General features: G+C 38.5%; 3 protein-coding genes across 5 annotated transcripts in view; 1 reads left to right on the top strand and 2 right to left on the bottom strand.

The window, feature by feature from the left end:
• Positions 1 to 12,888, bottom strand: CASP3 (caspase 3). The gene is made up of 7 exons (XM_064652655.1): positions 12,755 to 12,888; positions 8,414 to 8,645; positions 5,773 to 5,897; positions 5,140 to 5,268; positions 3,132 to 3,307; positions 2,508 to 2,625; positions 1 to 1,413 (listed from the first exon to the last, which is right to left on the bottom strand). The coding sequence occupies exons 2-7, from the start codon at positions 8,485 to 8,487 to the stop codon at positions 1,187 to 1,189; spliced, it is 849 nt and encodes a 282-aa protein (XP_064508725.1). The 5' UTR covers positions 8,488 to 8,645; positions 12,755 to 12,888; the 3' UTR covers positions 1 to 1,186.
• PRIMPOL (primase and DNA directed polymerase) overlaps positions 12,856 to 27,922 on the top strand; it is an 18,287-nt gene continuing 3,220 nt past the window's right edge. For 2 of the 3 annotated variants that reach the window (XM_064652633.1, XM_064652635.1), the window contains exons 1-9: positions 12,856 to 12,938; positions 16,782 to 16,966; positions 18,011 to 18,102; positions 18,822 to 18,963; positions 20,018 to 20,165; positions 24,330 to 24,623; positions 25,946 to 26,108; positions 27,352 to 27,449; positions 27,826 to 27,912. In XM_064652633.1, the coding sequence (XP_064508703.1) occupies positions 12,914 to 12,938; positions 16,782 to 16,966; positions 18,011 to 18,102; positions 18,822 to 18,963; positions 20,018 to 20,165; positions 24,330 to 24,623; positions 25,946 to 26,108; positions 27,352 to 27,449; positions 27,826 to 27,912 (1,234 nt within the window). In that variant the 5' untranslated portion in view covers positions 12,856 to 12,913. Of the gene's footprint in view, positions 12,939 to 13,439; positions 15,086 to 16,781; positions 16,967 to 18,010; positions 18,103 to 18,821; positions 18,964 to 20,017; positions 20,166 to 24,329; positions 24,624 to 25,945; positions 26,109 to 27,351; positions 27,450 to 27,825; positions 27,913 to 27,922 lie in introns of those variants that run through there. The other variant, XM_064652634.1, reaches the window with a different exon arrangement.
• CENPU (centromere protein U) overlaps positions 20,334 to 27,922 on the bottom strand; it is a 25,038-nt gene continuing 17,449 nt past the window's right edge. Inside the window, exon 12 of the mRNA XM_064652654.1 lies at positions 20,334 to 26,450. Within this exon, the coding sequence (XP_064508724.1) occupies positions 26,418 to 26,450 (33 nt within the window). The 3' untranslated portion in view covers positions 20,334 to 26,417. The remainder of the gene's footprint in view (positions 26,451 to 27,922) is intronic.

The raw sequence follows: 27,922 nt of genomic DNA on the forward strand, positions 1-27,922 counted from the left end.
TACAATTTAGGAAACAGTATTTAATTTTTAAAAAAGTACCAAATGCCTCTGGAAGTGAACATCAATTTGCTAACATTGTTTATGCTACACAATCTGAAGAGTTTCAAGTCTTGTTTTGCAAGCACCCTATAGTCATATAGTATTCTGTCTTCCTCTGATCTTAGACTGCTACAAGCTGAAACATAAGCAGAAATGTTTTACAATTTTGTAGAATCTGTTTTACAAAACGGAGTCAAGAAATTTACTATTTGTTAACATATTTTAGCTAAAGTTTTGTAATTAACTCAAATTGGTAGTAAAGAAGTTAAATTTCTCCAGTACCACAAATCTAGGTTTTCACACAGATTACATATGGTATACATGTAGCACAGAGCAAACCCACTCTTATTTAAGGCCAGAAAGACAAAAGCAGACTATTCAGAATGCAGACTTCCTTTTGCATTGATACAGCCCCAAATATGCCCCAACAGCTCCACCCTTTAGGGAGCTGCAGAAAAAGAAATCTTGGAAGACTGGTCCCTTAGGCACTCAGCTTCAAGGTCAGAATACAAAATTTATTTTGAAACAGCTACCATGTTGATATAATTGCTTTATCAAATATTCCATGCACAAAATTAAAAAATTATCAGGAAAAACTGACTGTATTCTAAACATGCTTCCTACTTGTATGTAAAAAAGTGAAATGGCTGTTTTCCACAGTTTATGCCCAAAATTATAAAAATAGTTTAGGTTAATTTATAACCTAAACTTCTAGAACTTGAGTTAAGGAGAAATGTGTGACAACGCTATCATATAATCATAATTAATACACAAAGCACATCCTGAATCTTCTTTGTAAGATATGAAACCAAACTATTTACAAGAACTGTTTTTCTCTGCCCCTTCAGCAAAGAGCAATGTAGCACCAAATAGTTCTGATAAATGATGTGATCTTTCTTCAGTCTCCCCTTCCTAATTGTTTGCAATATTCAGAGCACTACTTTGAAATCTGCCTGTGCTTCAGCTACTCAAGTTTGCATTTCTAACATAGCCATACTACTTTTTACTTCTAATAACGGACATATCTAACTTTGAGATAGTTCATTGTGCCACACACAGTAGTAAACAGTTATTCAGATTTAAAAGTGTTATTTTGTACTAACACTGCATATAAGTTGCAGATAAAAACATGAACTGAAAAATTCTTTTAGGAAGGGAAATAAAATTCTTTGGTGAGCATAGAGACAATACATGGAATCTGTTTCTTTGCATTAAAATCTTGTCGAGTTGAGCAGGACTCATACTCTGCCACTTTGCGATTTACACGAGTTAGAATCTGCATGAGTTCAAGCTTCCTTGCATGTTCCTTCAGCATTTTACACAGTGACTGAATAAACCAGGAGCCTTCAGCTGAATTCCTCCAGGAGTAATAGCCTGTGGAAGAGAGCAATATCAAAGTGATCAGATGTAGCAGCCTTTGATACAGGACAGGTTAGCAATTAGGGGAACAACGCATTTTTTCCAATAGCAATCAATAAAAACTCAAAACCACCAACAAATAAAATTTAGGTTCTTCAAATTTCAACTCAAAAGATTTTTCTAATCCTCTCATGTTTTATAATCTAAGAAAACTTTAAGTAGGTAGAAAGTCAAAAGGCAGGAAAACTATCTTCTGCTGCAACAATCTTAGCCATTGATCACTTACTACTTCACAGAGTACATGAACACAAAGGAGAGGTGACAGTACAGATGGAGCCAAGATGCAAAATGGATTTCAGTGTCACTGTCTGCAGGACTATGTGCATGAATTAAAGACTGAAACCTACTTCTGCTAACTGGTAATGTAAAGGGCATACCAAAGGCTCTGCCTCTACTGATTTTGCTTAAGGATGCAATGTGAATAGAGATGATATGCAAATAATATGCTGGTGTTTATCATCCACTTCTGGACATCTGATTGCTTTGTTTTCTCAGAATAATACCTTTTCCTCCTGCTGTAAATTATTTGTACAACCCTGATTAACTCAATTTCCAGCATATGAATATTTGAGGATTTGCTAAGGAGAAAGATGTATATTCAGGGTTTGGTGGGGGTTTTGTAGGAACTGAGAGTAGCAACTACCTCAAAAAGGAATCAAATCAGTGTAGAAAAAGTGATTGAGAGAAGAAAATCCATATTTCCATGAAAGAGTGTATTGGGTCTGTCTGAGATGGAGTTCATTTCCCCACAGCAGCCCTCACAGTGCTGTGCTTTGCACTGGTAGCTAGAAAGTGTTGATAACACAACACGGTTTTGGTTACTGCTGAACAGCGCTGGCACAGTATCAGCACTGTCTCCCCAACATCCCCCCTGCCCCATCATTAAGATTGGGGTGGACAAAATCTTGAGAAAGGACACAACTAGTACAGCTAACCCAAACTGAGCGAAGGGATATCCCATACTAGTGAAATCACCCACTGACTGGATACAACTAAATATTTTAATTTTTAGCATCAATAGAGGCTCACATATAGACACAATCTCTCACCTGGAGCTGTAGAATATGCATACAGAAAGTCTGCTTCTACAGGTATTTTTTGACACATTGTTTCTTCTGATCCACTGTCTGTCTCAATACCGCAATCTAATTCGGTCCCTCTACAAGCCTATTTGGTGGAAGAAGAATGGCAAAATAAAATTAAAAATAAAGAAAATAAAGGCAGGGATCACGATCAGAATATTGATTTTTTTTTTCAGGTTTTCAGATGATAATATTCTGACTAAAAAACTGCAAAAATAAAAAGAATTTACATGTCACATTTCCATTAGACTGACTCGGAAGAAAAGTAGCTAGCATTTATTTAAATCAACTACACATTTTGGATAAGATAGATATTCATTCAAAATTATATTCAGAAACTCTTTAAAATATTGGCTAAGTTTTTAGTTAATCCATAGAATCAAGATAATGCAATCTCATCTATTACGAATACTGCCTACCTAATAGGGCAGATTGTGCCACTTTTAGATCCAAAAAGAATCTTATTCCAAAAGTAATTCCATTTAAATCAATTTTAGAAAGAATTAACTTTTTTGCGCTAATAATTAGTGGGAAATGGTATTTTTTTAAGTATCTGACTGATTTGATGATAATTGTTCAGCTGTACATCACCTGAATGAAAAAGAGCTTGGGTTTTCCTGCTAAACTTCGGCACCTGTCACCTCTGAAAAGGCTTGTTAATGCTTTCAGTTCAAGAGGGCCATCTGTACCATAGATCAGTCCTTCATCACCATGGCTTAGCAACACACAGACAAAACTGCTTCGCTTGCTGTGATCTTCTTCAGAAACTTGAAAGAAAAAAGAGAATTACCTTAACTTCCCGCATTCCCTAAAAATTTTGAACATTTGATCCTTCCTATGTGACAGAAGTCTTTAAGAACTAATTCCCACATTTAGAAACATCCAACCAGTTTTCACTTCTGAACAAAATAAGTCTGCCTACTTTGCTTACGGAGGTTGGACACAGAAACCCCCAAATTAAAGGCCAACCCTACCCATTCTAAGACGTGGTCACAGAACTAGGCCAGGAATACCATGAGGAAACAAAGAGAGTGTTTCGAAGACAAACCTCACTCATTCAGTAATGGTCGGTCTTGTGATCTGCAATGGGATTGATGGAAAATTCTGAGTTTTGGGAAAGGATGGAGAAGTCCTATATCTCTCTCCTTCCAATTGGAGATGCTTTAGCTGCTTGGATTACATGGGAATTGAATGCAGCACGGAAGTTGCTGCTGCTGCAGGGACCTAGGTACTGGCATTATCCCTCTCCTCTCACTTTTGACCTGTAGTGAGGTCTAGAACGATTTTTCAAGCTCTTTAAGTAAAAAATTAAGACATTTAAGCTTGATATAAAGTGTCTGTAGATTTATATCTTTTTTCCCCTTCATCTTGGGTAGACAAAGAGCATAAAATAGATATTCTCCAATGTCTTTTGTTGCCTGACTTTGTGGGAATTGTACTTGAGGGCCAAGATGATTCTTTTGAATTTATGAAAAGATACAAATGTGATTTAAAAGAAAGGATCCAAAAGGAACTCTGAGTGGTAACTCAATAAGATGCAAGAGTTTGTACATGAAAAATGTAACAGTCTGTACAGCTGAAGTCTTACTGTTTATTGCTTACCAAAACACTGAATCTCTATTCTGGAAAAAATGAACTATTTATATTTTTCTCAAGTGATGCACACTCAGGCATTTCTACAATCTATGGACAAGCACTGCATTTAGAAGAGTCACACTTTCAGCTACTGTCAGTAGACTGGTTGCAACTATACTAACAACTTAACCATGCCTGGGAACATTCTCTGGCATAAACATTAACCGGCACCAAAGAACCTACATCTATGTTAATAAACATTTCCATTAAAAAAACCCAAAAAACCAAGACCAGGATTGCTGCAAGCTAACTGGCTGTTGGGAATAATCACTGGATCACTTTTACTGTTAAATTGTGACCCGAAATAGTCTGGGAAAGCACAAGTAGACATGAGTCACAGTCACAGCAGAGAACTTTCCAACAGTTAACAAAATAGGTTGTGTTCCAGGGCTACCAATACCTCCAGGCACCACTTAATTTAAGGGTCTAGATGTCCAAACAAAGCAGGATTAACACAGTAGTATAAAACTCTCACTTGGGAGAAAGGTGTTTTGTTTCACAAGTTAAACAAAACTTGAGTTGTTTCTCTAGAAGAGTAATTCACTCCACACACCTGCAGTTCTGGTCCCTTGATCAGAACCTCTCTTGGGCCACACCACTAAGCATGTAGCACAGACCCCCTCTACCCAATCAAGCAGGTTTCTTTCCAACTCACAGAGCTTCAGTGATCCCAGGGTCAGAATATAAATCAGTCTGCATTTAAGGTTCAGCCTTTTTTCCAGCCTTCTTTAGAAGACGAGATAGGATATGGAGACAACAGTCATGGCACAAAAGATGGAGAGACAGCAAAGATGAATAAACATAGAAACTATGATGTACATGTCATCCTAGCAATAAATCACTGGAAGGTGTGAAATGTCATCTAAAGGAACAATGGAAGAAGAGATGTGAGGGCTAGAGATGTATTTGGAAACAGTTGTTGATTTAATACACTAATACACACACTGAACATATTATTACTTACCTTTTTTCAATAGTTTAAAAATGTCCTCACATGAAAGATCATTGTTGATCTTTATTTTATATCCCAACTTCATAAAAACCTCTCTGACACTTGCAGCATCCGCATCTGTACCTGAACGGGATAGCATCCCTATACATAAAAGAAATGTGTTATTTTTTTATATGATACAGATGGCATGGTCTGATTGAGCCAAATTCTTTTCTCACTTATACGGTATCAGTCTGAAATATTCTATTATTCCAGATCCACTCAAACAGAAAAAACATTGTACTGTTACACATGCACACCATCTCCCACTCTCTGTACCTGTATTGTAGATTTATCTAGATCTTATTTTTATATCTACCTATCTATGTAAGGACATAAAAAGAATTTTATTTGCAAAATAGAATTCATGACTTAAAGGTAAAGCAGACTTGTACTGCCTATCAATTTTTCTCCTTGTTACTGCTACACCCTAATGTGTTCCCTCTCGGCACATTTGGAAGAATGCACCAAAATGAATCATACCCATTCAAATGACCTAATTTTTTAGTGCAATCAAAATTGGTCTGCATATTTAGTTTTGAAGAATAACACATGGCACTAATTTATCTAAATTAAGGAAAAAAATTAAAAACTTGAAAGTAGTACCAGTATGTCTGTGGAAGTTCTTATTGTTTATTATTATACATTCCCCCATTTCTGGATAATCCATTCTGTAACTGTAGTCTGGCAGAATTCCAGAGTCCATAGACTTGCTAGCAGGTAGGTTCCTTCTGCACAGAAACCAGAAAAAATGTAGGCGTTAATTCCTATCTCTCAATTTTCAAAATAGTAACAACAATAGGTTATTTTAGCAAACCCAATGAAACTGGTAACGTTTGCTACTTTTTCTCTAGAAGTTCCCTCAGCAAGTTTGCTGATGACACCAAGATGAGTCGGTGTGGTTGATACCCTAGAGGGAAGGGATGTCAACTAGGCTTAAGAGGTGGGCCTGTGTCAACCTCATGAAGTTCAACAAAGCCCAGTGCAAGATCCTGCACCTGGGTTGGGGCAATCCCAAACATGGATACAGGCTGAATAATGAGCGGACTGAGAGCAGCCCTGAGGAGAACTGGGAGGTACTAGTAAAAGAAAAACTGAATGACCTATCAGTGTGCACTTGCAACCCAGAAAGCAAATTGCACTATTGGCTGCATCAAAAGGAGAGTGGACAGCAGGTCAAGGGAGGTAATTCTGCCCCTCTGCTGTGCTCTGGTGATACTCTATCTGGAGCACTGCATCCAGCTCTGGGGTCCCCAGAATAAGAAGGACATGGATCTGTTGGACTGAATCCAGAGGAATCCATGATGAAGATGACTGGGGGGCTGGAGTACCTCTCCTAGGATAGGCTGAGAGAGGTAGGGTTGTTCAGCCTGGAGAGGAGAAGGCTCTGGGGAGACCTTTTAGTGGCCTTTCAGTACCTAAAGGGGGCTACAGGAAAGACAGGAGGGGCTTCTGACAAGGACAAGTAGTCATAAAACGAAGGGGAATGGCTTGAAACTGAAAGAGAGTAAGTTTAGACTAGATATTAGGAAAAAATTCTTTACTGTGAGAGTGGTGAGGCACTGCCACAGGTGGCCCAGAGAAGTTGCACATGCCCTACCTCTGGAAGTGTTCAAAGCCAGGTTGGATGGAGCTTTAAGCAACCTAGTCTAGTGAAAGGTGTCCCTGCCCATGCCAGAAAGGTTGGAACTAGAGGATTTTTCAGGTCCCTTCCAACTCAAATCAGCCTATGATTCTAAGTTACATCTGTGAAATCAGTTGGTAGATTTAAGTGAAGACTGTACTTGCCCAGAGGTTAAAATGAATGAAACTGCCTTGTACAGATATGCTCCCAAATAAAACTTTTGTTTCAGTTAAAATGTGCACATACACAATGAATTTTAATAAAGAAGTGAAGTGTCATCTGTATTTGTAGTAGCCTTCTATGCAACCTGTAACAAGCTTAAAATTTAGAATCAAGGAATAAATGTGTTAAAATTATAATGCCTTTGCACAGGAGAATATGAAAACTTAGTTTAAGGATGCCAGCTATTATATCAACAAGGAAGCAGTTGGGTTTTCTTACTATCATGTTTTGAAAGCCATGTACCTGGAGCCAAGGTTAGCTCTGAGCACGCAAATCTGTTCTGAATTCTAACCGAAAGTCATATTACCATTGAATTTTCGAAAGTAAACATTCAGAACCTAGAAAGATGTGGCAGATATGTGCTCCTTTTCTGCTTAAGCAATAGCCACCGGTAGTAGTCATGATGGCTGCATCTGGATGAAGATGGACTTTGGGGAGACAGATAACACAATAGCTAAGGGCCACAAATCTTCCTCAACATCTAAGGGCTAGCTGAGCATGCACCATCCCAAAACATGGCTGGTATGCAAATACAACTGTAAGTCAATTATCTTACTCCATATATAGCATAAAGCCCAGGGCCCCCTGAGCTCTCCTGCATGGCAGAGGGCTGCACACCAGGATCTCCCCTTGAACAGGGATGCCTCTCAAGATTACTCCTTGAGGCTGAGAGATTCCTTGCTGCAATAGATTCTTGGTAAGTAATTGATAGCATGCTAAACTTTAAAAGTCTCATTTGAGCACATGGGTAAGTGGTTACAAGACTGGGGGCCTATCATACTGTATTTTACAAATAAAAAGTCTGTAATACTCTTAAACCTGATTTTCATTGAAATATTAAAAAGAATGACTTCAGAACCAAATTAATTTCCCAAAGAGAGCATAATCTGATGACAGTGCTAGAGCAGTGTAACAACCAGCTGACACCAGGAAGAACAGGCCTGCGTTTCCTCCCTTCGACCCCATAAGTTCTTCTTGCACTTCTACTTCCACACACACAGCCCCTACAGCAGGTCAGCTCAACCAGCTGGACTGTCTGCCACAGGTTCAGGTCAGCTCTAAAAGCAGTTCAAGGAAAGGGGTGAACATTTAGTCTAGGGTGAGACACAGATGTCTCTTTTCAAGAAGAGCTAACCACTTCATAATCCTGTTAAGCCCAGTCTAGCTGCACCTCAAGTATTTTGCTTTTTAGTTCTTTGTACATGCATGTGGCCTGTTCTGTCAGACATTGTACATTTTCTAAGTCAGTACAACTCTAATAGTTGTTTATTATTATAACAATTTACCATAATTGAAACTTTTCTTCTTAGCATTATTTCTTCTATGGCTCTCGCCTTCAGTTACAGCACAAGATTCTTCAAGACTTAAATAGAAGACTTAAACCAAAAGTATCTCACTTACCCTTTGAAACCTGGAATAGATTTTGCATCTGTCAGATCTGCCCCCAAATGTGGTCCATCTCCAATGTCTGCCATTATGACTTTCAATTATCAACTTGAAAATGTAAGAAAATAGAAATGTTATGACAATTCACTGAATAACTTTAGCCTAGAAGTATTAGCAGACAAAAAAATAGCATCTCGGAGTAATTCCTACGTATTTTATCTTTGAAAGAAGAACGTGAAATATTTTTCTAAATTATTGCATTGTAAAAGAACTCTGGGAAAAAGTCAGACCAAATCATTGAAAAGGCCTACAAAAAGCAGGCTAAGAGACAATCAAATTAAAAACAATCTTTAAAATATTGCAATGTTCCTACATGCACTAGAAATTGAGAACCAAAAATCAAGCAGTACAAATTATTGGAGATGTGCAAAAATTAAAACAGAAGATTAGATTTTGGGTCATAGTATTTTGAGAAATGAGTAATTTCTCTGCATTCTGTTTGAAATGAAACATCACTGCATCCCATTCTAGTTGGTGTATGTGAAGGCAATTGCAATATAAATTACATAAAACCACAACAATATAACTTCAAATAGTTGATGAAATGAACCCTATGCTGTGGGCTGCTATTTACTTTTATTAGAACACTAGAATTCCCCTGCTCCTGCACAGCCCAGCTTCCAGGAGTTTCTCTGCTTCTTTCAACCCTCTCCCTACCACAATCATCCTTGGCTTTGGTTTCCAGCTTTCCTGAGGTCTCAGCCTGAAACTTTTGAGCAAAATTTTATTTGTAGGAAAACATCCAACCAGATCGACCCACAATTCTGATGCAACTCAGTGCTGTTCGTTCTTCTGGAGAAGCACTGTGTGCAAAAGCACAACCCAAAACCTTCACTATGAATGGGATTAATAGGAGAGACAAGGAAAGGGTTTATTTCCTTCCTCACTCGTTCTTTGTCTACCAACAGTAATAAACAACTACACCACATAAAAAAGCACAGCATCATGTACCATCTCTATCATCGAAACTTGCCAGCAGGTGTACTGACAGCAGTGTAGCCATGTCAGCACAGAAATCAACTTCTGCTAAACCCCCAGGTGTTTGTCCCAGCTTTTTGATACTGTGAAGATCTGCAAGTACATGAAGCACAGGGTGTAAACTAGTAAATGTGTGCCTACGTGAGCTGTGGCCAGCTCCTCTCCATCATATGAGCCAGCCTGGGCTACCAAGAGCTACTTGGAAAAAGACTCACCCAAAGTATATGGCAAGCTAAGAGCTCTGGCCAACAGATCAGATCCTGCAATCGTTAGGTAGGGTAAGTGGATCACTAGGCTGTCTTGAGTTCACATCAGGTGTGCTCCAACCAAAATGCTACATCCCTTTAGGCACTGGGTTTAGTAAGCTGGTTTAGTAATGGTGAGAACACCACTGGTGAACAGCAGCAGACTTAAGAAAGCAAACTGGAGACCTAACTGGCTGCAAGCACTGAGTGCTTCTACAACATAAATGATAAAGCATGCTGCAAACACTAAGAGAGATCTTCAACATGTAAGTGACCTTAAATTATGATTAAAACTGCTGTAATTGATCCAATGCCAAAGAAACAATGAAATTAGAAAAAGTAGCTAGCAAAACCTACAATTACAACAAACTATAGTACTTTGTTTCTGAAAAATGTAAAACACATTTTGTAATACCATATCATAAAAACATTTCTTATTAAAGCCTCTGCAAGCCTAGCTCACAGCCTACAGTTTCAATTGTTTAATGAAGTGTTAGAGCTCACTGCATTCCACTTCATCACAATTGGAGCTTGTCTAAGAGACTTTACAGAAGCTAGAGAGATTGTCTAGAAAGGCTGGTTAGAACGCTGGTTAGATATTGAAATTCTCATGCTTTATCTTCAGAACAGAATCTGTAACTCACCTTTAATATTCATCAATTTCTGAGCACCTTAAGGCACCAAGTCATCTGCACTTGTTTAAAGAACAAAAGACATCCACAAGGAGGTATCTCTTGTTGCTAGGCACTCAAAAGCACGTTTTAACCAGCAGCATGTTTTCTGCTCTAAAGCACTGGTCAGGGTAACAGCAGTGCTCTCTGGAGGATGATGCTGATTCTAACAGACTAAGAATTGCCTCATCTGGGTTTAGGTAATGCAGTGATGCCATGCTCTTTCAAGCAGAATACACATTTCCCTGTGGAGGATGATCTCATCCTATTAGGGATGGAGGGGGTGGGGGAAGGGGTGAGGGGAGTAGGAATCATGACAGTGCATTAAGAATTTGATGAAAAAATGTTATTCTTCTCCTTGATACTATTTTCTGTTATCTAAGATGAACTTTCAATTGTAAGGAAATGCAAAAACAAGTAGCCGAAAAGAGCAACAGCATTTTTGTAATCCAGCAGAATATATTCTGTAGGTTTTAGGAAGTTTATTTTCCAATACTTTATCTAAAAAAAATACAGGTTGTTAAAAATGCTATGACACAGAGACAATGAATATAAAGATGATGCTGCAATGATCTTTACAGGTACTAAGTAGTAAAAAACAAAGTGGTTCAAAAAGGTCCAAAGCTACGCTTAGCAAGCTAACAAAAAACGACCAATGTCTCTCTGTATAGCAATAAGAGAAAAAATATTTTTCCTTCTATAAATGCAGTTGTTACAATGCTTTTCTTTTGATAGGAAAATTATATATAAAACAATTTTTTACTCCCTTCCAGCCTGGATTTACTTATTCTTCCTGGACCTAATGAAAAGAAATTCACATCATCATGTATCACCACAACCATACAAATCATCAGGTTTCTTTTTAAAGATATTTATTTGAAATGAGAACCAAAAAGACAAATGAATGACACAATGATAAAAATAATACCAAAGCTTCTCAGATATGGAAGGAAGCAAATAACTGAATTGCAAACCAGGAGAGACAAGACAACACACCTTGAGTATATATCTGCTGCTACAAAGCAATGATTGTAGCAGTATTAAAACACATGTCCAAAACAGACATCAGTATTGTAAAACATGTCCTTAAAGATTACAGAAGGGCAGTTTTCCACCTCACATGACTGCAAGAGAAAATGTCAAGCATTCAAAGAAGATATTTTATGTACAGAAACATATATATGGCATATTGCAATAATTTGCATGCAGACATGCAATTAAAACGCTTCCATTCTACAATGTACAATGCTAAACAATAATTATCTGATTAATAACATAAGGAAAAAATAGAAGCTGACTATATGAAAAACTGAAAAACATTTGAAATATACCATTATATTTTCCATATGACAATATCCCCCTACTAAATACTGCTACCACTGATGGAAGCATGCCAATTCTGTGACAGCCTTTCCCACTACTTCTGGTCTGGATGTGGTAGTTGGAAAGCCCAGACACCGGGCCAGCGCTCTGATCTTCCAAAAGCAAACAGACTTCTAGTCAGTCAGCATTAAGATGCAAAATTAGCAAGAGCTGAAATTGGATTCCGAGTGTAGATGGGACCCTTGCTTATTAATTCACCAATACCAATTAAAACACATCACCAATGCAATAAGCAATAGCCTTATCGGGCTCCTTAACATCAACGGCATGATGTGTTAGTTTGAAACCTACCATCTGACAGGCAGATAATTGAAGGAGAGAACTATGAGTCAAAGGGTAAAAGACTAGATTAGAAAAGGTTAGTCACAGTGTCTGTGAGAGTTTCAAACTAATTTCCTCCAGCACTGGCACGGCCGGTACACACGAGGTTTAACCCGCTTTGTTTTGGTAGATCCAGATGCAGATTCTGACCCTGCGCTTCCGGTTAGTTAATGGTCTACCGGGGGGGACACCAGAGAGCAGCTTAGAATTAAAGGGCTTTTTTTTTTTTTTCTTTCTCTTTTCTCCTATTATTTGTTTGTTTGTTTGCTTGTTCGTTTCTTTCGGCAGTTTCTCCACAAAAGCAGAGCAAACTGTCTACCTTAAGCTTCTGGAAAACTCATAGCCGAGGTCCCGCGCCCTGCCCCGGGCAGGGGGAAGCGGCGGGCGCCGGGAGAGCACCGCGGCCGCTCTGCCGCCTGGCCCGCGGGCAGGGCGGGACGGACCCCTGCCCGAGCGCTGCCGGACCCGCCGTGCCGGGAGCCCCGCGGGGCCCCGGGGCAGCGGCGAGGCGGCGCTCTGAGCCAGGCCCGCCCCCGGCGATACGCGACTGCCTCCTGCCCCCCGCAGCCGACCTCCTCTGGAGGAGATGCGGGCGGCCACGCGGAGCTGGAGAGCTACAGCCTGGTCTACCCCACCCCCGCCGCTTTGTTTGGCCCCACCGCCGCCGCGCCCGCATCCCTGCCGCCGCCAGCACCCACCGCCTCTGCCGCCCGCCCGCTCTCGGCGCTGCGCTCCAACCTGCCTTCCCCTGCGCTCCGCTGGGCTGCGCTGGGCACAGCTCGGCGCCGAGGGAACCCCGCGGCCGTGGGCCCGCCCGGCGCTGGCTCCTCCCCGCGCAGGGCGGGCAGGCCGCCCCAATGGCGGCAGCGAGTGGCGGGGGAGGTGAGTCGGTGCCGGCGGGGAGCGGCCTCGGGGGGTCGGGGAAGGCGGTCTCGACGTGCGGGGCGGCTCCCGGAGCCGAGGGGAGGCGGTGCGAGGCCAGGATGAGCCAAGGGGCTGCCGGTCCGGGCCCCACGGGTGCGCCCCGGGACACCCTCCGGTCGGACGCTGAACCGCCGTGCCCTGCGGGGTCTGAGCGCTGAGCCGGGAACTGCTGCACTCGCTGCTCTTCGGTTTGAATGGTGTCACCTAAACCCCGTTAGGTTTGGCCTGTTGTTTCAGTTCCTCTGCCTGCTGAGGGAAATGTAGCATTCTGGTACATTTGCACCATGCTGGTGTGGCCTCATCTTGAATACTGTGTGCAGTTTTGGGCACCAGAATATAAGAAAGATATTGAGCTGTTCGCGTCTAAAGGAGGGCAACGAAGATTGTGAAGGGCCTTGAGGGGAAGCCATATGAGGAACCACTGAGGTCACTTGGTCTGTTCAGCCTCATCTGAACAGATGGAAAAGATTTCTCACCCAGAGGGTGGTTGGGCACTGGAACAGGCTTCCCAGGGAAGTGGTCACAGCACCAAGCCTGACAAAGTTCAAGAAGTATTTAGATGATACTCTCAGGCACGTGGTGTCATTCTTGTGTCTGGTCCTGTGCAGGCTTAAGGGTTGGATGTGATGATTCTTAGGGGCTTCTTCGAACACAATATTCTGTGATTCTGACAGAATGGTGGTTTGTTAAGTCAGTAATCTGTGGGGACGATTACCAAACAAGCAGCCACCTTCCAGACCTTGGCATGTGAGATCCCCACGGCTGTGCTGGCCTGTACCACAGCAGAACCTGGCCCTTGGGTAAGGTTATTGCCCACCATGCACAGTCAGAGCCTCAGGCTTATAAAACCAACAGACAGGTACACTCTGAATGTCCCTGCCTGCCTGCTGATCTGCCTTGCACAACAGCTCTCTAAAGCTGAGGGCTGGTTTTGGCTTCTCTATCAACTTTCAGGTCAGTTAGTTTCATATTTGTACAGTGACCTTCCATAGCAGACGTCAGAGTAAGATAACATTGGAAACTACATATTCCAGCTTCTCACAACAGATACTAACCTACTTTTTGAGGTCTTATATACCTGGTCTAAAATACTGAGTTTTGCATAGAAGTCCTCAAGTCTTAATTTGAGGAACAGATTGCCCAGAAAGATTGTGGAGTCTCCCTCACTGAAGATATTCAAGAACCATCTGGATGCAATCCTGTGCTTAAGTGGAGGGGTTGGACCAGATGACCCACTGTAGTCCCTTCCAACCTGACCCATTCTCTGATTCCGTGATTGTACAGGCCACTTCCTCTCTTAGGAGGGCAAGATGAAAATTTGGTGCTCCTTGTTGTTGAGGGAAGATGAGTAGTGTTTGTCGGTGTGCCACAGGTCAGCTCAACATAAGGATAACTCAGCTAATTTTCACTAACATTAAGAAATTTGACAATAGAGGCATCATTATTTATTATGTTCTTCTAAGGCTGGAATCAGTAGCTAGGAGAAAATCTCATGGATTTATTTGTGTCAAGGACCATGAATTCTGCCATAGAGCTATGTTGCATGATACATACTGGCCAGGAAACAACTGTAATTACGTTATTTTGAGTAGCAATTGATTTGCATGTCTCAGCTTCAGTTCTCAGCAGGTGTGGATAGTGTGTTTTATCATAATCATTACAGATTTTTGAGTGTTTTTTTAAACATTTTTAAAACCATTTCAGAAATCCCTCATTCTACAGGGGAAAGACAAACATAGATGTGTGATTTCATCATATGTGTCCCCTACATTTTAGTAAAAAAAAAAATACAACCACCAAACAAAAAAAATCTCAAACCAACGATATAACCTGGTATAAAAATACAGGATGTCAACTGTGCTCAGCAGTAACCAGATGAGTAGTCCTCCATCAAACAGAGAAACTGAAATAGCAAGTTCTTCAAGTCATCTCTCAGGAGACATTTTCCCAGGCTCTCCATCCTGCTCAGTCAATAACACTGAAGTCCAAACATGCTGGGGACAAAATTTCTTTCTGTCAAGTAAAATAAAAATAAGTACTCCCCTTACTTTTGGTGGGACAGAAGAGAGGAAGATGAAGCATGAATTCCCCAGTGAATTCAGAAGGTTAGTCTGTAAGTGTAAATTGTACATGCTCTAAATGGATGTGCTGTGTTATAGTTCATGCAGGAACTGAAGTTACCCGGAAAAGAGTGACATGTTGGACTGCTGAGAATCTGAGAGTGTTTGGACTGCAAAGAACAGCGATAGGTTTAAGTTTTAAAGTAAGGGTCATCAACCTTCTCCCAGGTTCAGATATCCTCCCAGCTGTGTTTCTCCAAAAATATAGCCTAATATAACTAGAAACTTTAAAATGAATAGAGAACTACAGAAATTCTCTTTCACTTTCCTTTTTTAATGGTCACCTTGTGGGAAAGTGCTGATGTAGGGAATGTCCTCTGTACCCATTAATTTACAACAGAGTCAACAACATGCAAATGAAATGAGGGTTTTGCTAGCACTTCTGAGAAATGCTGATTGCTGTCTGTAATTTAACTTTTCGTTCCCCAGGAAGAAACTAATTGCACAGAAAGGGAGTGGAGGAAGTGCATAGGTCAGAAGACTGACAAGATCTATAGAGATAATATTTTTGAGCCCTGTTAGAGAAAAAACATTCTGTTATTAAGACTTGACATAGGCACTAAACTATCAAAACACAGGCAGGCTTAGAGGTACAGTGGGCAGAAATGTAAGTGTCCAGTAACTTTTGCTGTGGAAAACTTAGAGGGGGAATTCAGAGGATCTAAAATCTGGGCTTTGGGGCCTCACAAGAATACTTAAATACTTAAACTCACCTTGTGGATCCAGCTTGTTAAAGGTTTGAATACTTTTGAGTACAGTCAGTTTAATTTTTATCTTTCATTGCATCTGGTAGGCTGTTATGAGAACCAAGTGGTTATGCTGGGCAAAACAAAAAGATTCCCCTTCATGTTTGTTCCTTCTTGCCCCTCTTCCTCTGTTTCACTGTTTCTTAGCAATACTTTTCTCTGATTTGCAAGTGTTCAACTTACAGATATTTGTACATATGTGTGTTTGTGCTTTACTACACTACTCTGTAGCATTTGAATTACTTTATGGAACTAGGAGTTTAAAGGTTACAAGATAAGCAAGTGTTACTGTAGGGTGCTATTTCTTGAAAAGAGATAAGGTTGCTGTCTTGAGATTGGGAGAAAGTACATGAGATTTTAAAGCAGGTGAACGTATCACTGATCAATAGCAAAGGTCAGCAGTGGAGAATGGAGCCCTCATTTTAGATTTCAGTTCTTTTACTTTGAGACATAGAGCTCAGAGCTAGAGTCACTGAAATCTTAATTCTTCTGAGGAACTCAAGTGCTGTACTACCCACACAAATTAATGATCTCATTTGTCTCCCCAACCATAAAGCAGAAATAATAGTATTTTTTTCACTCATTACTGATGTTGTGTGGCTAGTTGGCAGAGTTTGTATACTTTTTGAGGAGGAATGTAATACCATTCTGTAGATAGAAAGGAAACTTCCTAGGCTTCCCCTTATTGTGATTTTTCTGTTGTGTTTATCTTTGATAGCATTAATATGAAGCTCTTGTACTTCCAAAACAGTGTAGATAGATTTAATTAAAATGAGTATCATAGCAAAGTTGGGTGTTGATTTGAATATCAGCAACTCCCGGTTAATTGATAAATTACATTCAACAAAACAAGAATCAAAAGCAGTGATGATTAAAATTAAAATTGTCGTGCAAACAGAAATTAAAACTAATTTGACTATTTGTAATTGCTTTAGGAGAAATGAAGAGAAAATGGGAAGAAAGACTGAAGAAAGTGGAAGAACGAGCATCCTACTATGAAAGAAACCCTCTTCCTACAGTTTATAGACCAAGACTGTCCAAACCCTTTCAGCCATCTTCTGTTTGGAAAATATTTTCTCGACAGGCTGAAGCTTTTAATTATGTAAAAATCTGCAAAGAGGTATATTATGTGTTAGGTGAACTACTCTTTATGTACTTTCAAGGTTGAACATCACTTAAAATCTTGGTTGACAGTGAAGTCTTTATCAGATTGCAAGATCTTTTTTTTTCTTCCCAATCCTGAAACAGCAAGTTTAGGTTTTTTGTCTTTGTAGGAGATAATGTTGCACTGGAGGTATCTCTAAGAAGTACTAGCTCTAATTCTAACATACACATATCACATTGATATGTGATGTTAACATCTAACAGTAAAGTGCTTTTTGGTAACATCGTAGTGCTAGGTTTCTTCCCTCTGAAGATAAGCAAGCTGCCAGGGTTGGCAGGAGAAAGGGAAGGTAGTGAGAACTGAGCAGGAAGAAAGAGAAGGAAGAAAAAGAGAGAAACAGGAGACAGAGACAAAATAAAAACAATGCAACTCTCCAGTGGCATCAGAGTAGCAAGTTCAGATGATAAGAAGTGTTGAACCAAATAAATATTATGCAAAAGTATCCTCTGCTTTCAGTTTAATACTTTTCAAATTGATTGCTCTTTTTAAAGGAAGTACTGTGTTTTTCTCCATGCTGTTTTAGGTGTTCAAGTAATCTTGGCAATCTGTTTTCCAAAATGCACTCTCGCTGGCTTGGCAGTACTTTTTTTGGGGTTTTCTTCTCAGATTTCTATTTTTTAATTTAAATAACATAATGTCTGAAAAATATTTGCCATAAAGCCATATGCTGCCATCATGTCCATGAGGCCGATCCTTTGAGAACATTGTTCCTCCCCCCATTAGATGCACTTGCCGCTGACCAGAAAAAAGACTTTACAGAGAAAGCAGAGGTTATGTTCATGCACAGCAAAGAAATGCTTCAAAGTTTCACCTTTGTAACTTATATCAGAATGATGTTCTACGTTAAAACCAGGTGCTACTTAGCTTGAAAAAGGATAAGGGATCTGCTTATAGTTCTCTAGTCTTTACTAGCCTTTGATTAATGTCAAATAGGAAGATTTTAAATGGTTCTATGCATGAAACTAAACCAAAAAACCTTCAATGTTTTTATTTAAAAAGGATGTTCATGTATTTGCTTTGGAAAAGAACACACAGAGTGGACAGAGATTTTACCTTGTGACAACATATAAAGAGCTTTGGTTTTATTACACGTGAGTATGGGAAAAGGTGCCGCTGTATGTCGCTAAAAGATAGTAGTGTACTGGATATCCTGTGACCTAGTAAGAGGTATGACTGGATAGCCATCCCCAGGAGCTGCCTGCTGCTCTGACTAGGACAGACCTGTAATGAGTTGCCTGAGGTTTCATCTTGGCCGTGGGAAAAATGATGTGGTTCCAAGTACTGACAATTTGATCATGTACTGAACTTTTTTCCCCATTTGGCTGTTTTACAATAAGACATCTAGTTATGAAGTAAAAGAAATCTGAGTCAATTTTTATATGAAAAGCCTGATTTTTTTTCTCAAATGGAAAATGAGATTATTTTTTAATTTAGTTAGACAAACTCTGTATAATCTCATTGTTCGTGTTTAAGACATATGTGTGATAACTTCATTTTTTTGCTGTAGTTTTCATAGTTCCTTAAATGCTCAGCAGCCTAGAGTGTGCATTGTAAGACTTGTGGGGGCATGGGGAGAGGAGTATTTTACAAAATTAAATTCTAGGCCAGACAAATAATCTTTGTTGATATTTGATGCTGAAGTTAGTTACAAATTTTTTCAAAGCACTATAGGGCTGCTACATTTTTTAATAGGGGTGGTTGATTGAAAAATAAAAAAAATATTTAGGACTTGTGGGATTCTTGTTTGCAACTGAAAAGCATGTATAATGTTTATTGTGAGAGGTTGTGATTTGTTTTTGTTTTTCCTTAGCAAAGGTTACAAAACAAGTCTTATGCATTGCTATGAAGTAATTCCTGAAAAAGATGCTTGCAAACTTTATTTTGATTTGGAGTTCTACAAACCAGCAAATCCTGGTGCAGATGGCAAGAGTATGGTTGCAAAGCTAATTGAGGTAAACTGGATCAAAGTCGTGTTGTAGATTAATATGAATTTCTTGTTGATTTAATATGAAACAAAAGGATTTACCACTTTATCTTGATTATGCTATAGTAAAATGAAAAAAAATCGTAGACTTAGTGGTTATTTTTAATTAAGTAAAAATACTGTTTTAATTACAGCAAAGGTTCTCTTCTTTAAGTGAAAGGAAAAAATAAAGAATGGTGGCTGTTGGAATGTTTGTATTCACTGTAGGTTTACTACTGATAAGTTTACTTTTGGAGATTGTTTTATGTCCTATGCCACTTCAAAGCTGTAAAACTGAAGGAATGTTTAGGGATTCTTTAAAGTAGCATCAATAAAAGTTCCATTCAGATATTCCCAATTTCATTCCCTTTGCCAAATGGTTGTATATCAAGGTTTAAATAAATCCCTTCTGATTTTAAGGTTCTTTAGACAACAGTTCATTATAGTTGAGTTAAATGATGATGTGGAGAACATCGTGTGACTGCACTTATCAATTTGGTGTCTAAATTTGAATATCTTTGCTAATTATCAATTGTATTTCACTTTATTGCAAATTTGGTTGGAAAATAAAGTCCTCTGCAAGTTCAATATGACAGAGGTGGAAAATACAGCAGGTTTTTAGAAGAATATCTTCTAATATAATGTCTTAGTAAGAGGACATTTATTTGTGAGACTTCTGTCACCTACTTTTGTACCTGTTACAAATATTGTCATTGTGGGTGTGAACTACTTTGTGGTGGAAAAAACCGTAGATGATAAAGCCACTAAATCAGACTTTGACCTGAAAAACTGAAAGTCTGCTCAGGTTATCAGTGGTAGTATAGTCAGTGACTTGCACATTTAATTAAATATGGTCTGTGTCAAATTTGGTTAAAACTTGATATGAGTTAGTTTGAATTAACTTAATTGTATACTTAAAATGAGAAAAAAATCCCAAAAAAACCCCTTGAGAAAATGTAGAATCTGCATTTTTGTTAGGTTTTATAGATACCACTACTAAAAATGCTAGAAAAAAATAACGTAATTAATGTTTATGATTTCAGCTTGTCAGCCAAAGATTAAAAGAACTTTATGATGTAAATTGTTCAACTAAAGATGTCTTAAATTTAGATTCCAGTACTGATGAAAAATTTAGTCGGCACTTAATATTTCTACCCCAAAAGACTGTATTTAAGGATAATATTCATGTTGGTAAGTGTGTTCTTTTCTCTTACACCTAGAAATAAAAGATGAGGTTTTGTCTTCGTACAACAGTGCCATCTCACATTTGAATATTTATTTTAATGGAATTATATGTGGAAACAAATATGTAATCCCAGCAGAAATTACTATCAGTTTCATCAAGCCTCATTTTTTCTCATCTTCTACTTCCTTTTCCCATAATTAGCATGTTTCTTTTATTTATAAAAGTATGGACAAGACTGACTTCTATGAAACTGGCAAGTCTATGACTCCTTAATTTGCAGGTTAATGTCAGTCTTAACAATTAAAGCTACTGTTTTTTGCTCTAAATACAGTTCATTTGTGCTCAGCATAGGGTCAGGAAGGCAGGACAAAGATGATTTCAAGCCAGCTGTGCATAAGAGTGATTAAGAGGAAGCTGAAAGCAATTTTAATTGTTGATGTAAGTTGTTATTTCTTGGGATATGGCAACTCTCAACATAAAGAGTTGCCAGTTCAGGATTGTTATGACTCCATTTTTTAAAATAAGTAGAATAATACCTCCTCACTTAACAGAAGTATTTTGAATATACTTTTAAAATACTGCCTGTGAAGCACTGAAGTGCTAGTGGTGAACAGTAAGAAAAGTTAATGTTGAAATTCATAATTTCTTTTTTTTGTATGTATATTCTCTGTAGTGTGCAGCAAAGCAGTCTTATAGACATACTTTGACCAATGAGGGCACAGTAGAATATCAGCTAAATTTTGTCTGAGTGGAGCAGGAACTCATGGAAAACAGCTTGCTGAGTGGTGGAATTAAAGTCTGTATCAACCTACAAATGCAGAACTCTGGGTTAATTAACATTGCATCTGCAACCTTGATTTTGTAATATCTTAATATTTGAGTGTTTATTTTTGTAACCTTTGTTCCTTATTGTGTTTTTTTTCAAATAAACAAAAAAGATGAGGGAAAATAAGCAGAAATGCTGTTATACAGAGATTAGTATCTCAGGGGTTATTAGAAGGGATGAAATTTAGATTTGTGACATTTAGCTCTACTGTTTGTGTTCAGGAAGAACTGTGACAACAGCAGTAGGATTACAAGAAATTATGTGCATTGTTACTTGGTTTCCCTGGCAGTAGAATAGGAAGAGTTCAGGGTGTTTGGTTCAAAATTTTGATCCCACTCAGTTTCCCACTTTTATTCTGCTGTCTACTTGTCACAATCTGTCTGACTGTCTTCATGCCCAGTCCTCCCTTTCTCACCCTTACCTCTTTTTCTAGCTCTGCACCCTCCTTCATTCCAGTCTTGAGTAAAGTTTATACTGTATTTCTTATTCTTTTAATACCTCCTGTGTTTTTAAGTAGATTCTTACTAGGCTCTGTATGACCTAGCAGAGTCTTGTAGAGAGTACAGGAAAGATGATCTCTTTGCTTTTAGTACTTAATGACTGCACAGTGATGCTGTTATTAATGACAAAGTGCTGGACTTCTGTCTAGCCCAGTACAGCATTAGAGAAAATCTTATTTCCCTTTTGAATTTGTCTAGTTATTTCATGGGGACAACACGTACTCCTGGATTGAAGTGTTATTGGGTTGACACGTTTTGTGTTGCTCTGAGGAATCATTTATGGAAGGTCTTGTCAGCATGAACATCTGGAGGAATAGAGCAAACTGTAAGGACAGGATGGATATTGTAAGCCTGCATTTACATATAAGTTTTTTTCCCAAGTATTTTTAGTGTAAGCATTTGGTCCATGGCCTAAGCACTACTTCAGGCCAAAATTCAGGTCCTAACTCTAACACAAAGAGGACAGAGTATTACCAGAACAGAGGAATTTTTTTCCAGCTTTTTTAACATTAAAAAAACCCAATTTCTCATTCTTAGGAGTAGTGGAATCTGTGTCCCTAAATCTTTTGAAGAGTAGCTCGAGGAAAGCCGAGCAGATTGTCTTGGTTATAAGCAAATGCTGCCTGTACTATTGGCTGCCAAATCTAAGTGTGACACAGAGCAGTAATTTCTTACTTGACACTGTGGTACCAGTTACAAACCATGAAGACTTAAATGAGACTACTGCAATTTTTAGTTCAGAAGTATGGTCTTTTAACTTCTCTGCCAGTATAAACACCTATGTAATACATGGATGATAAATAATATGGTATGACAGCAGTTTTAGCCTCTGATCTTGATAGCTAAATTACATTAGTCAGTTCTTTCAGTAGAAGCTTGAATTGTTTATTCTGGCCCATTGGTTTAAATGTTCTGTGTCTCCACTGTGACGTGAATTTGACCTGTTTGCAAACTGCCAGACTTAAAAATACATTTCTAGGTTGTGTATTCATATTCCAGCTTTGCCTTTACAACAAGATATTGAAGTCACAGTAAAAATCAACTTTTTATAACCGTAAATGCCAGTGTTAAATTCATGCATGTTACCAATAATATTATACTCGAGACTTTTCATTAGTGGATGTTGGTAACCTGCTTAACAAACTTGTGCTAAGGTGTATTAGCTTTGTACTTTGTGCAAAGTACTCTGCTGTAGTAAAGAAGTAAAAATGCAGATAACTACATAAAGTAATTTCCCAAAACCTATATGAAAAAAAATATTTTTGATGTGATGGAAAGATTTTGTCTAATATTAAACTTGAAGGGATTCATATATTTTTCAAACATATGCAAGTGATGACTTTTTTGTATTCAGTGCTGTGGTGTTCTGCCTCATACAAAATGTTCTTTAAGATGAGTTAGTGGTATTTATGTGGGATAAACTAGAATACAAAGTATCACATCTTGGATGATATTGTATCATAAGTATTTTATGTCAGGAGTCATGCACAAAGTGCATGGGCTTAAAATTAAATATGATTTAAAACTTCTAGTATATAATATTGGGAATTAGTTACTAGCTAGAATTAAAATACAGGGGCTGAGTTCATAGCTCACCTAAGAGAGAGATCATGTAATGTCCACAGGAAAGCTGTGGCAATCAATGAATTTGCATTGATCAACTCCGATGACACATCCCACGTACAAAAAATATATTCAAGGATCAAAAGTATGAAATGTACACTTTGTTTCCCACATCTGACCAGTTAGAAGACATTGGAAGAGAGAAAACAAAGGCATGTGTGAATGATAAAGAAATAAGTCCCAAAATAATCTTTCACTAACAGAACCCTTGCTATTCTGACACCAGAGTGATTGTTACTCAGTTACAGACACAAAAAAGTGAAGTGGTCAACCAGGACTTCTACAGGTACTCTAACTTTTATCATAATTGAAATAAACTTCAGTTCTGAAATAGGTCCATTTTCTCCCTGAACTGAAGATCCAAGTAACTATTGTTATAAAACTAAGAATTTCTCTGTGCGTATTTGGACACACAGGGTTAAAACGCTGTCTGTGACTGTGACTCATTTGTGTGCCTCAGTAGTCCTGTAATGAATTATGAGGATAATGATGATTTTGATGCCTGATATGCTGAGTCACTTTGTTGATATGTAGCATAGGAGGACTTACATTTCATATTCTTTCATGTTCCCCACTGAAGGTTCATCCAACAACTGCAGAATTCTCCTTGCCAGTATTCCTTTGACTTCATAGTTTTTTTCCCACATGTGTATTTATTCTGTTCTCTGCTTTCTTCCTGGAAATATTGTGGCCATGGTTTTTATTTGTTTGTCTTTAGTTACCATCTAGCAGAGCCTGGAGGTACAATGGATTTGAATTACAATAGTGGGAGTTTGAAAAGTCATTACAAAATACTTTTGTAAAAATAATTTGTTGTTTGAGTATCTTTTTGATCAAACTCTTAGAGCAGTGAGCACACTATGAAACTGCAACTAAACATTTTCAGTCATTCTGGAAATTATGTTAGGGAAAGCAGCAGTGAGAGGGACAATCACAAGCTTTTCAGAATCCTAAATCTGAGCTTGTTCGTGTCTTTGGGGGTTTTTTTAAGAAGCTTAATACAAATTCTTGCCAAGCATTGGTTTCTCATTATTGGCCAGAACCATTTTGTACAGTGGGCTGACCAAAAGGTTTTTTTAAAAATGCAGGAGGGCTAAAAAGACTCCAAACTCCAACCACTTCCATCTTGGCTATTTTAAAAAATGTTTGCACAGAAACTCTTTCTTTCTTGACTCATAAACGACGTTATCTGCTTTTGGCCTTTTTTGTTTGTCTTTAAGGTAACTTTGTGAGAACCATTTTGCAGCCTGCCATAAGATTAATGGAGAGTGAGGCTGCTGCTGCTGTGATTCCAGAAGAAGAAGCAGGACGTGTTTTCCAGTCTTCTGCAGAAGCAGTTGGATTAGATGGTTCTCTTAGAAACCTCACAGCTGTCAAAGATGCTTCCAAAGGCTGGCCAGCCATTGCTCACAAAACAAAGGATATGGAAATGTCACACCAGGGAGAAAATTTGGATTTTTCTTTTCTAATAGTAAATGATACAAAAGGCAACAAGCAACTTTTTGTGGATCTAGGTAAATATAAGTGCTTTTAAACTTCTTTGGGATGCAACAAAGTTAAGAAATTAGATGTTTCTTAATCTTCTCTTACAGACAGTAAGAACAGCGGTGTTCTTACTGTTGTCCCTATGGTCAGAATTTAAATGAGATACAATACATGCTGAAACTGTGATCGTTAAGGGCTATCCTTTAAAGGAACCTTAGATTCTTGGTCCATGGAACTTCTTATATTACTACATTTGATTATTTTTTCTGAAATTTGAAGAAATTCTTGCCACACAAGACTAATAATTTTTTTCATCTAATACTTAGTGCTCCCATTTGAATTAAAAGAGAATAGCATATATTGCATTTTTTTGTTATTTCAGTTGAATTAGAAGCTGCTTAATTATGGAATAAGTCTTACAGGCGTGGCCTTCTGAATTGTTCTACGTGTATGAATTGAGCCTTCTTTCCCTGTTTGGAATGGCAGCTGTTAGGTTTGTGATGGAATAATAGAAATTTTGGGTTGGGCACTTCATGGCCCAGCTGGGCTTAGCCTGTTGAAGGTATTAAAATGTTACTAATCTCCAGGAGCACAACACCCATAGTCAAACTAGTTTGAAAGTTCCACCCTTCTTCATTCCTGTATCTTTTTTCTGCTTTTTGCCTCGTCTCAGTGAAATGAAAATAGCTCAGCACACTTTTGCACAGCAATGTGTTATGTACTTCAAGACTTTACTGTCTTTTTTTTCTCAGACTCCTGTGAAGAACCCCCATTCCTTCAGATTCTTCTCATGGAATTCAGGATCACTTTCATTGCAGGCCTCCTCAATATGTCTGATCTATTGAAATGTAATCCCAGAGTGGGCCCTACAGTAGGCTTCTCCATTACTAATTCAGAAGGATTACTTTCACATACTGTTCAAAATTCCTTCAAGCATATTCATACATGGAAATTAAATAAAACCATTTTTTTTGACTGTGTCACCTTCTAAGAATTTGATGATAAATGTGCAGCTTTTTGTCCTCAGTTGTATTTCACAAAATTAATTTGAAATCATGGGTTTCTTATACTGAAGTGAAACTTTTAGCAATTATAATGTCAGAATCATTAAGATGCCTGTGTAGGGCTGTTGAGTGTTTGTCTTAATTCTTCTATGACATAAAAATGTACATGCGTTATGATCTTGCTTTGTTGCATTTCAGCTATGGGGTGTGAGCTGAAGTCAGTAATAGTATTTGTCCATTCATTAGACTCTTAGCTGGGTCTAAGGAAAATTGTTTAATTTACAAGTGCTAAGTACCCTAAATCCTAGCCAGCATTGTTATGTTACGAAATATTTGTTTTCCTGTAGGAGTTTATACAAAGAATAGAAACTTCCGGATGTATAAATCATCAAAAGCAGGAAAAAATGTGATTCTGAAGATAGCAGAGGATAATAAGTTTATCCCTAGCTGTGAAAAGGATGTTTCCTTGGAAGAAGCATATTTTCTTTCCTCTTTAATCTGCAACATTAGGTAATTATTTAATTCCAGTGGAATTTACAATATTTTTAAATACGTATTTTAATGATAATTCTCCCGCAGCAGTTACAAAAAGCTACTTCGAATGAGCAGTTATTCCATTAACATTGCTACAGTGTAATTTTGGAGTTCCTACCAGAATTTCTTGTTTTTGAAGAAAAAACAAGAACAAAACTCTTGAGAGTCTTGGTTTTTGGTTTGGTTTTTTTTGAACCTACCTTCAAGTGTTTAAAGGACACAGAACACGTGGTACAGCTCCTGAGTTGTGCCTCATTTCTCTGTACGCACTCAAAATGCCAAAACTTAACCATTATTAAGTTTGGTCAGATTCTGTATCTGAAAACAAAAATTACAGATTTCCAGTCAGTTGAATATGAAGAGTCTGAATATTTTCCAGAGTGAGATAAGAAATATCCTGTACGTGTTTACTTGCATACCAGATTCCCCATTTGGTACAAACACCTCCTTACCTTGGGTACTCGTATGTACAATAACCAAGTTTGCTGTAGCTAATCTAAACTTCTGATATATCATACGCTGTACTAAGAAGATCCTAATCATTGCTGCAGCAGAAAGAGGGTTAAAATGGTATAATATTTTTATTCAAAACATGGATTTGTTCTGACTTCAGGTTTTATATCCTGAAATATTCATTATCCTGAACTGATGCCAGCAACCCCGTAGCATAAATCATGTAGTGTATTCAGATCATAGGCATCAGCTGAGTCTGTCATAAATATGGCTGAGAAATTCTGCTGTGTTGAATTTAGACTTCTTTGATCATCTGGCTTCAGCTAGCAACATGGCAAAAAAAAGTAGTTCATTTTAGAGAGCAAAAAAAATTGAAACCTTTCAAAGGGTATATTTACATAAATATGCTGTAGGAGTGTGGACCAGCAGTCGTTAAATGGCTGGGTCCTGGGACTTCCACCAGGAACCAAATGTTGCTGCTGAGGAGGAGGAACCCCTGCCCTTGGTGCCAGTCAGGGAAACTGCCAAAGTGAGAAGAGAGAGTGCTCCAGGGATAGGGAATGGTGCACACTGAATCATGGGCTGGTTGAGGTTGGCAGGGACCTCTGGAGGTCTCCTGGCCACCCCCTTGTTCCAGCTAGGCTCCCTGGAGCCAGTGGCCCAGGGCTTTGTCATGTTATGTTATGCCATACTGTGGTAACTTATATGCTACTGTGTTATGCTGTAAGAATCACACATTTTCCTTTGTATTCTTTTCTTTCTTCAGAGTGAGTGATGACACAAAAGTTCTGTCATCTGGCTTTTCAGAGGAGGAGAGAAAAACGTCTGCTTTTTTAAACAGTAAAACAACCAGAAGCAGCCAAGGTACCCCAAGCCTTATCTCCTGTATAGAAAAAAAAGTTCTCTTTAATTAGATGTACTGTGACTTGTACACTTGATAACCTCTAGGAGGGCTCTTCTTCAGCTACCCTTCAGCTACCCTTCTGCAGGAGGCAGAGTACATCTGTACTGAAGGATGCTCTGGAGCCCCTGAATGCCATTTACCTTCTCCTCTTGAGGGTGGGAGTAGCAGTTTAAAGATCTACAAGAAAGTAACAGTGGATTTATCCCTGGTTTCACATTTGAGGGTGTGATGTGATTCATGTGCATTTTCTGTGTATATAATGTGTAATGTGTGATAATTACATGTTGCCATGGCAAAGCCACTAACAGTATGCATATGTGGCCTTTGTTTTAACAGATTCCATGGAAGGCTATCAGGGTTCACCATATCCAGAAATTGATAATTTTGTTCATTCTTTGGTTAATAAAGATGGGCTACAAGGAGGTAAAGAGAC

This window comes from Pseudopipra pipra, chromosome 4, assembly GCF_036250125.1.
Source record: "Pseudopipra pipra isolate bDixPip1 chromosome 4, bDixPip1.hap1, whole genome shotgun sequence".
Taxonomy (NCBI): Eukaryota; Metazoa; Chordata; class Aves; order Passeriformes; family Pipridae; genus Pseudopipra; species Pseudopipra pipra.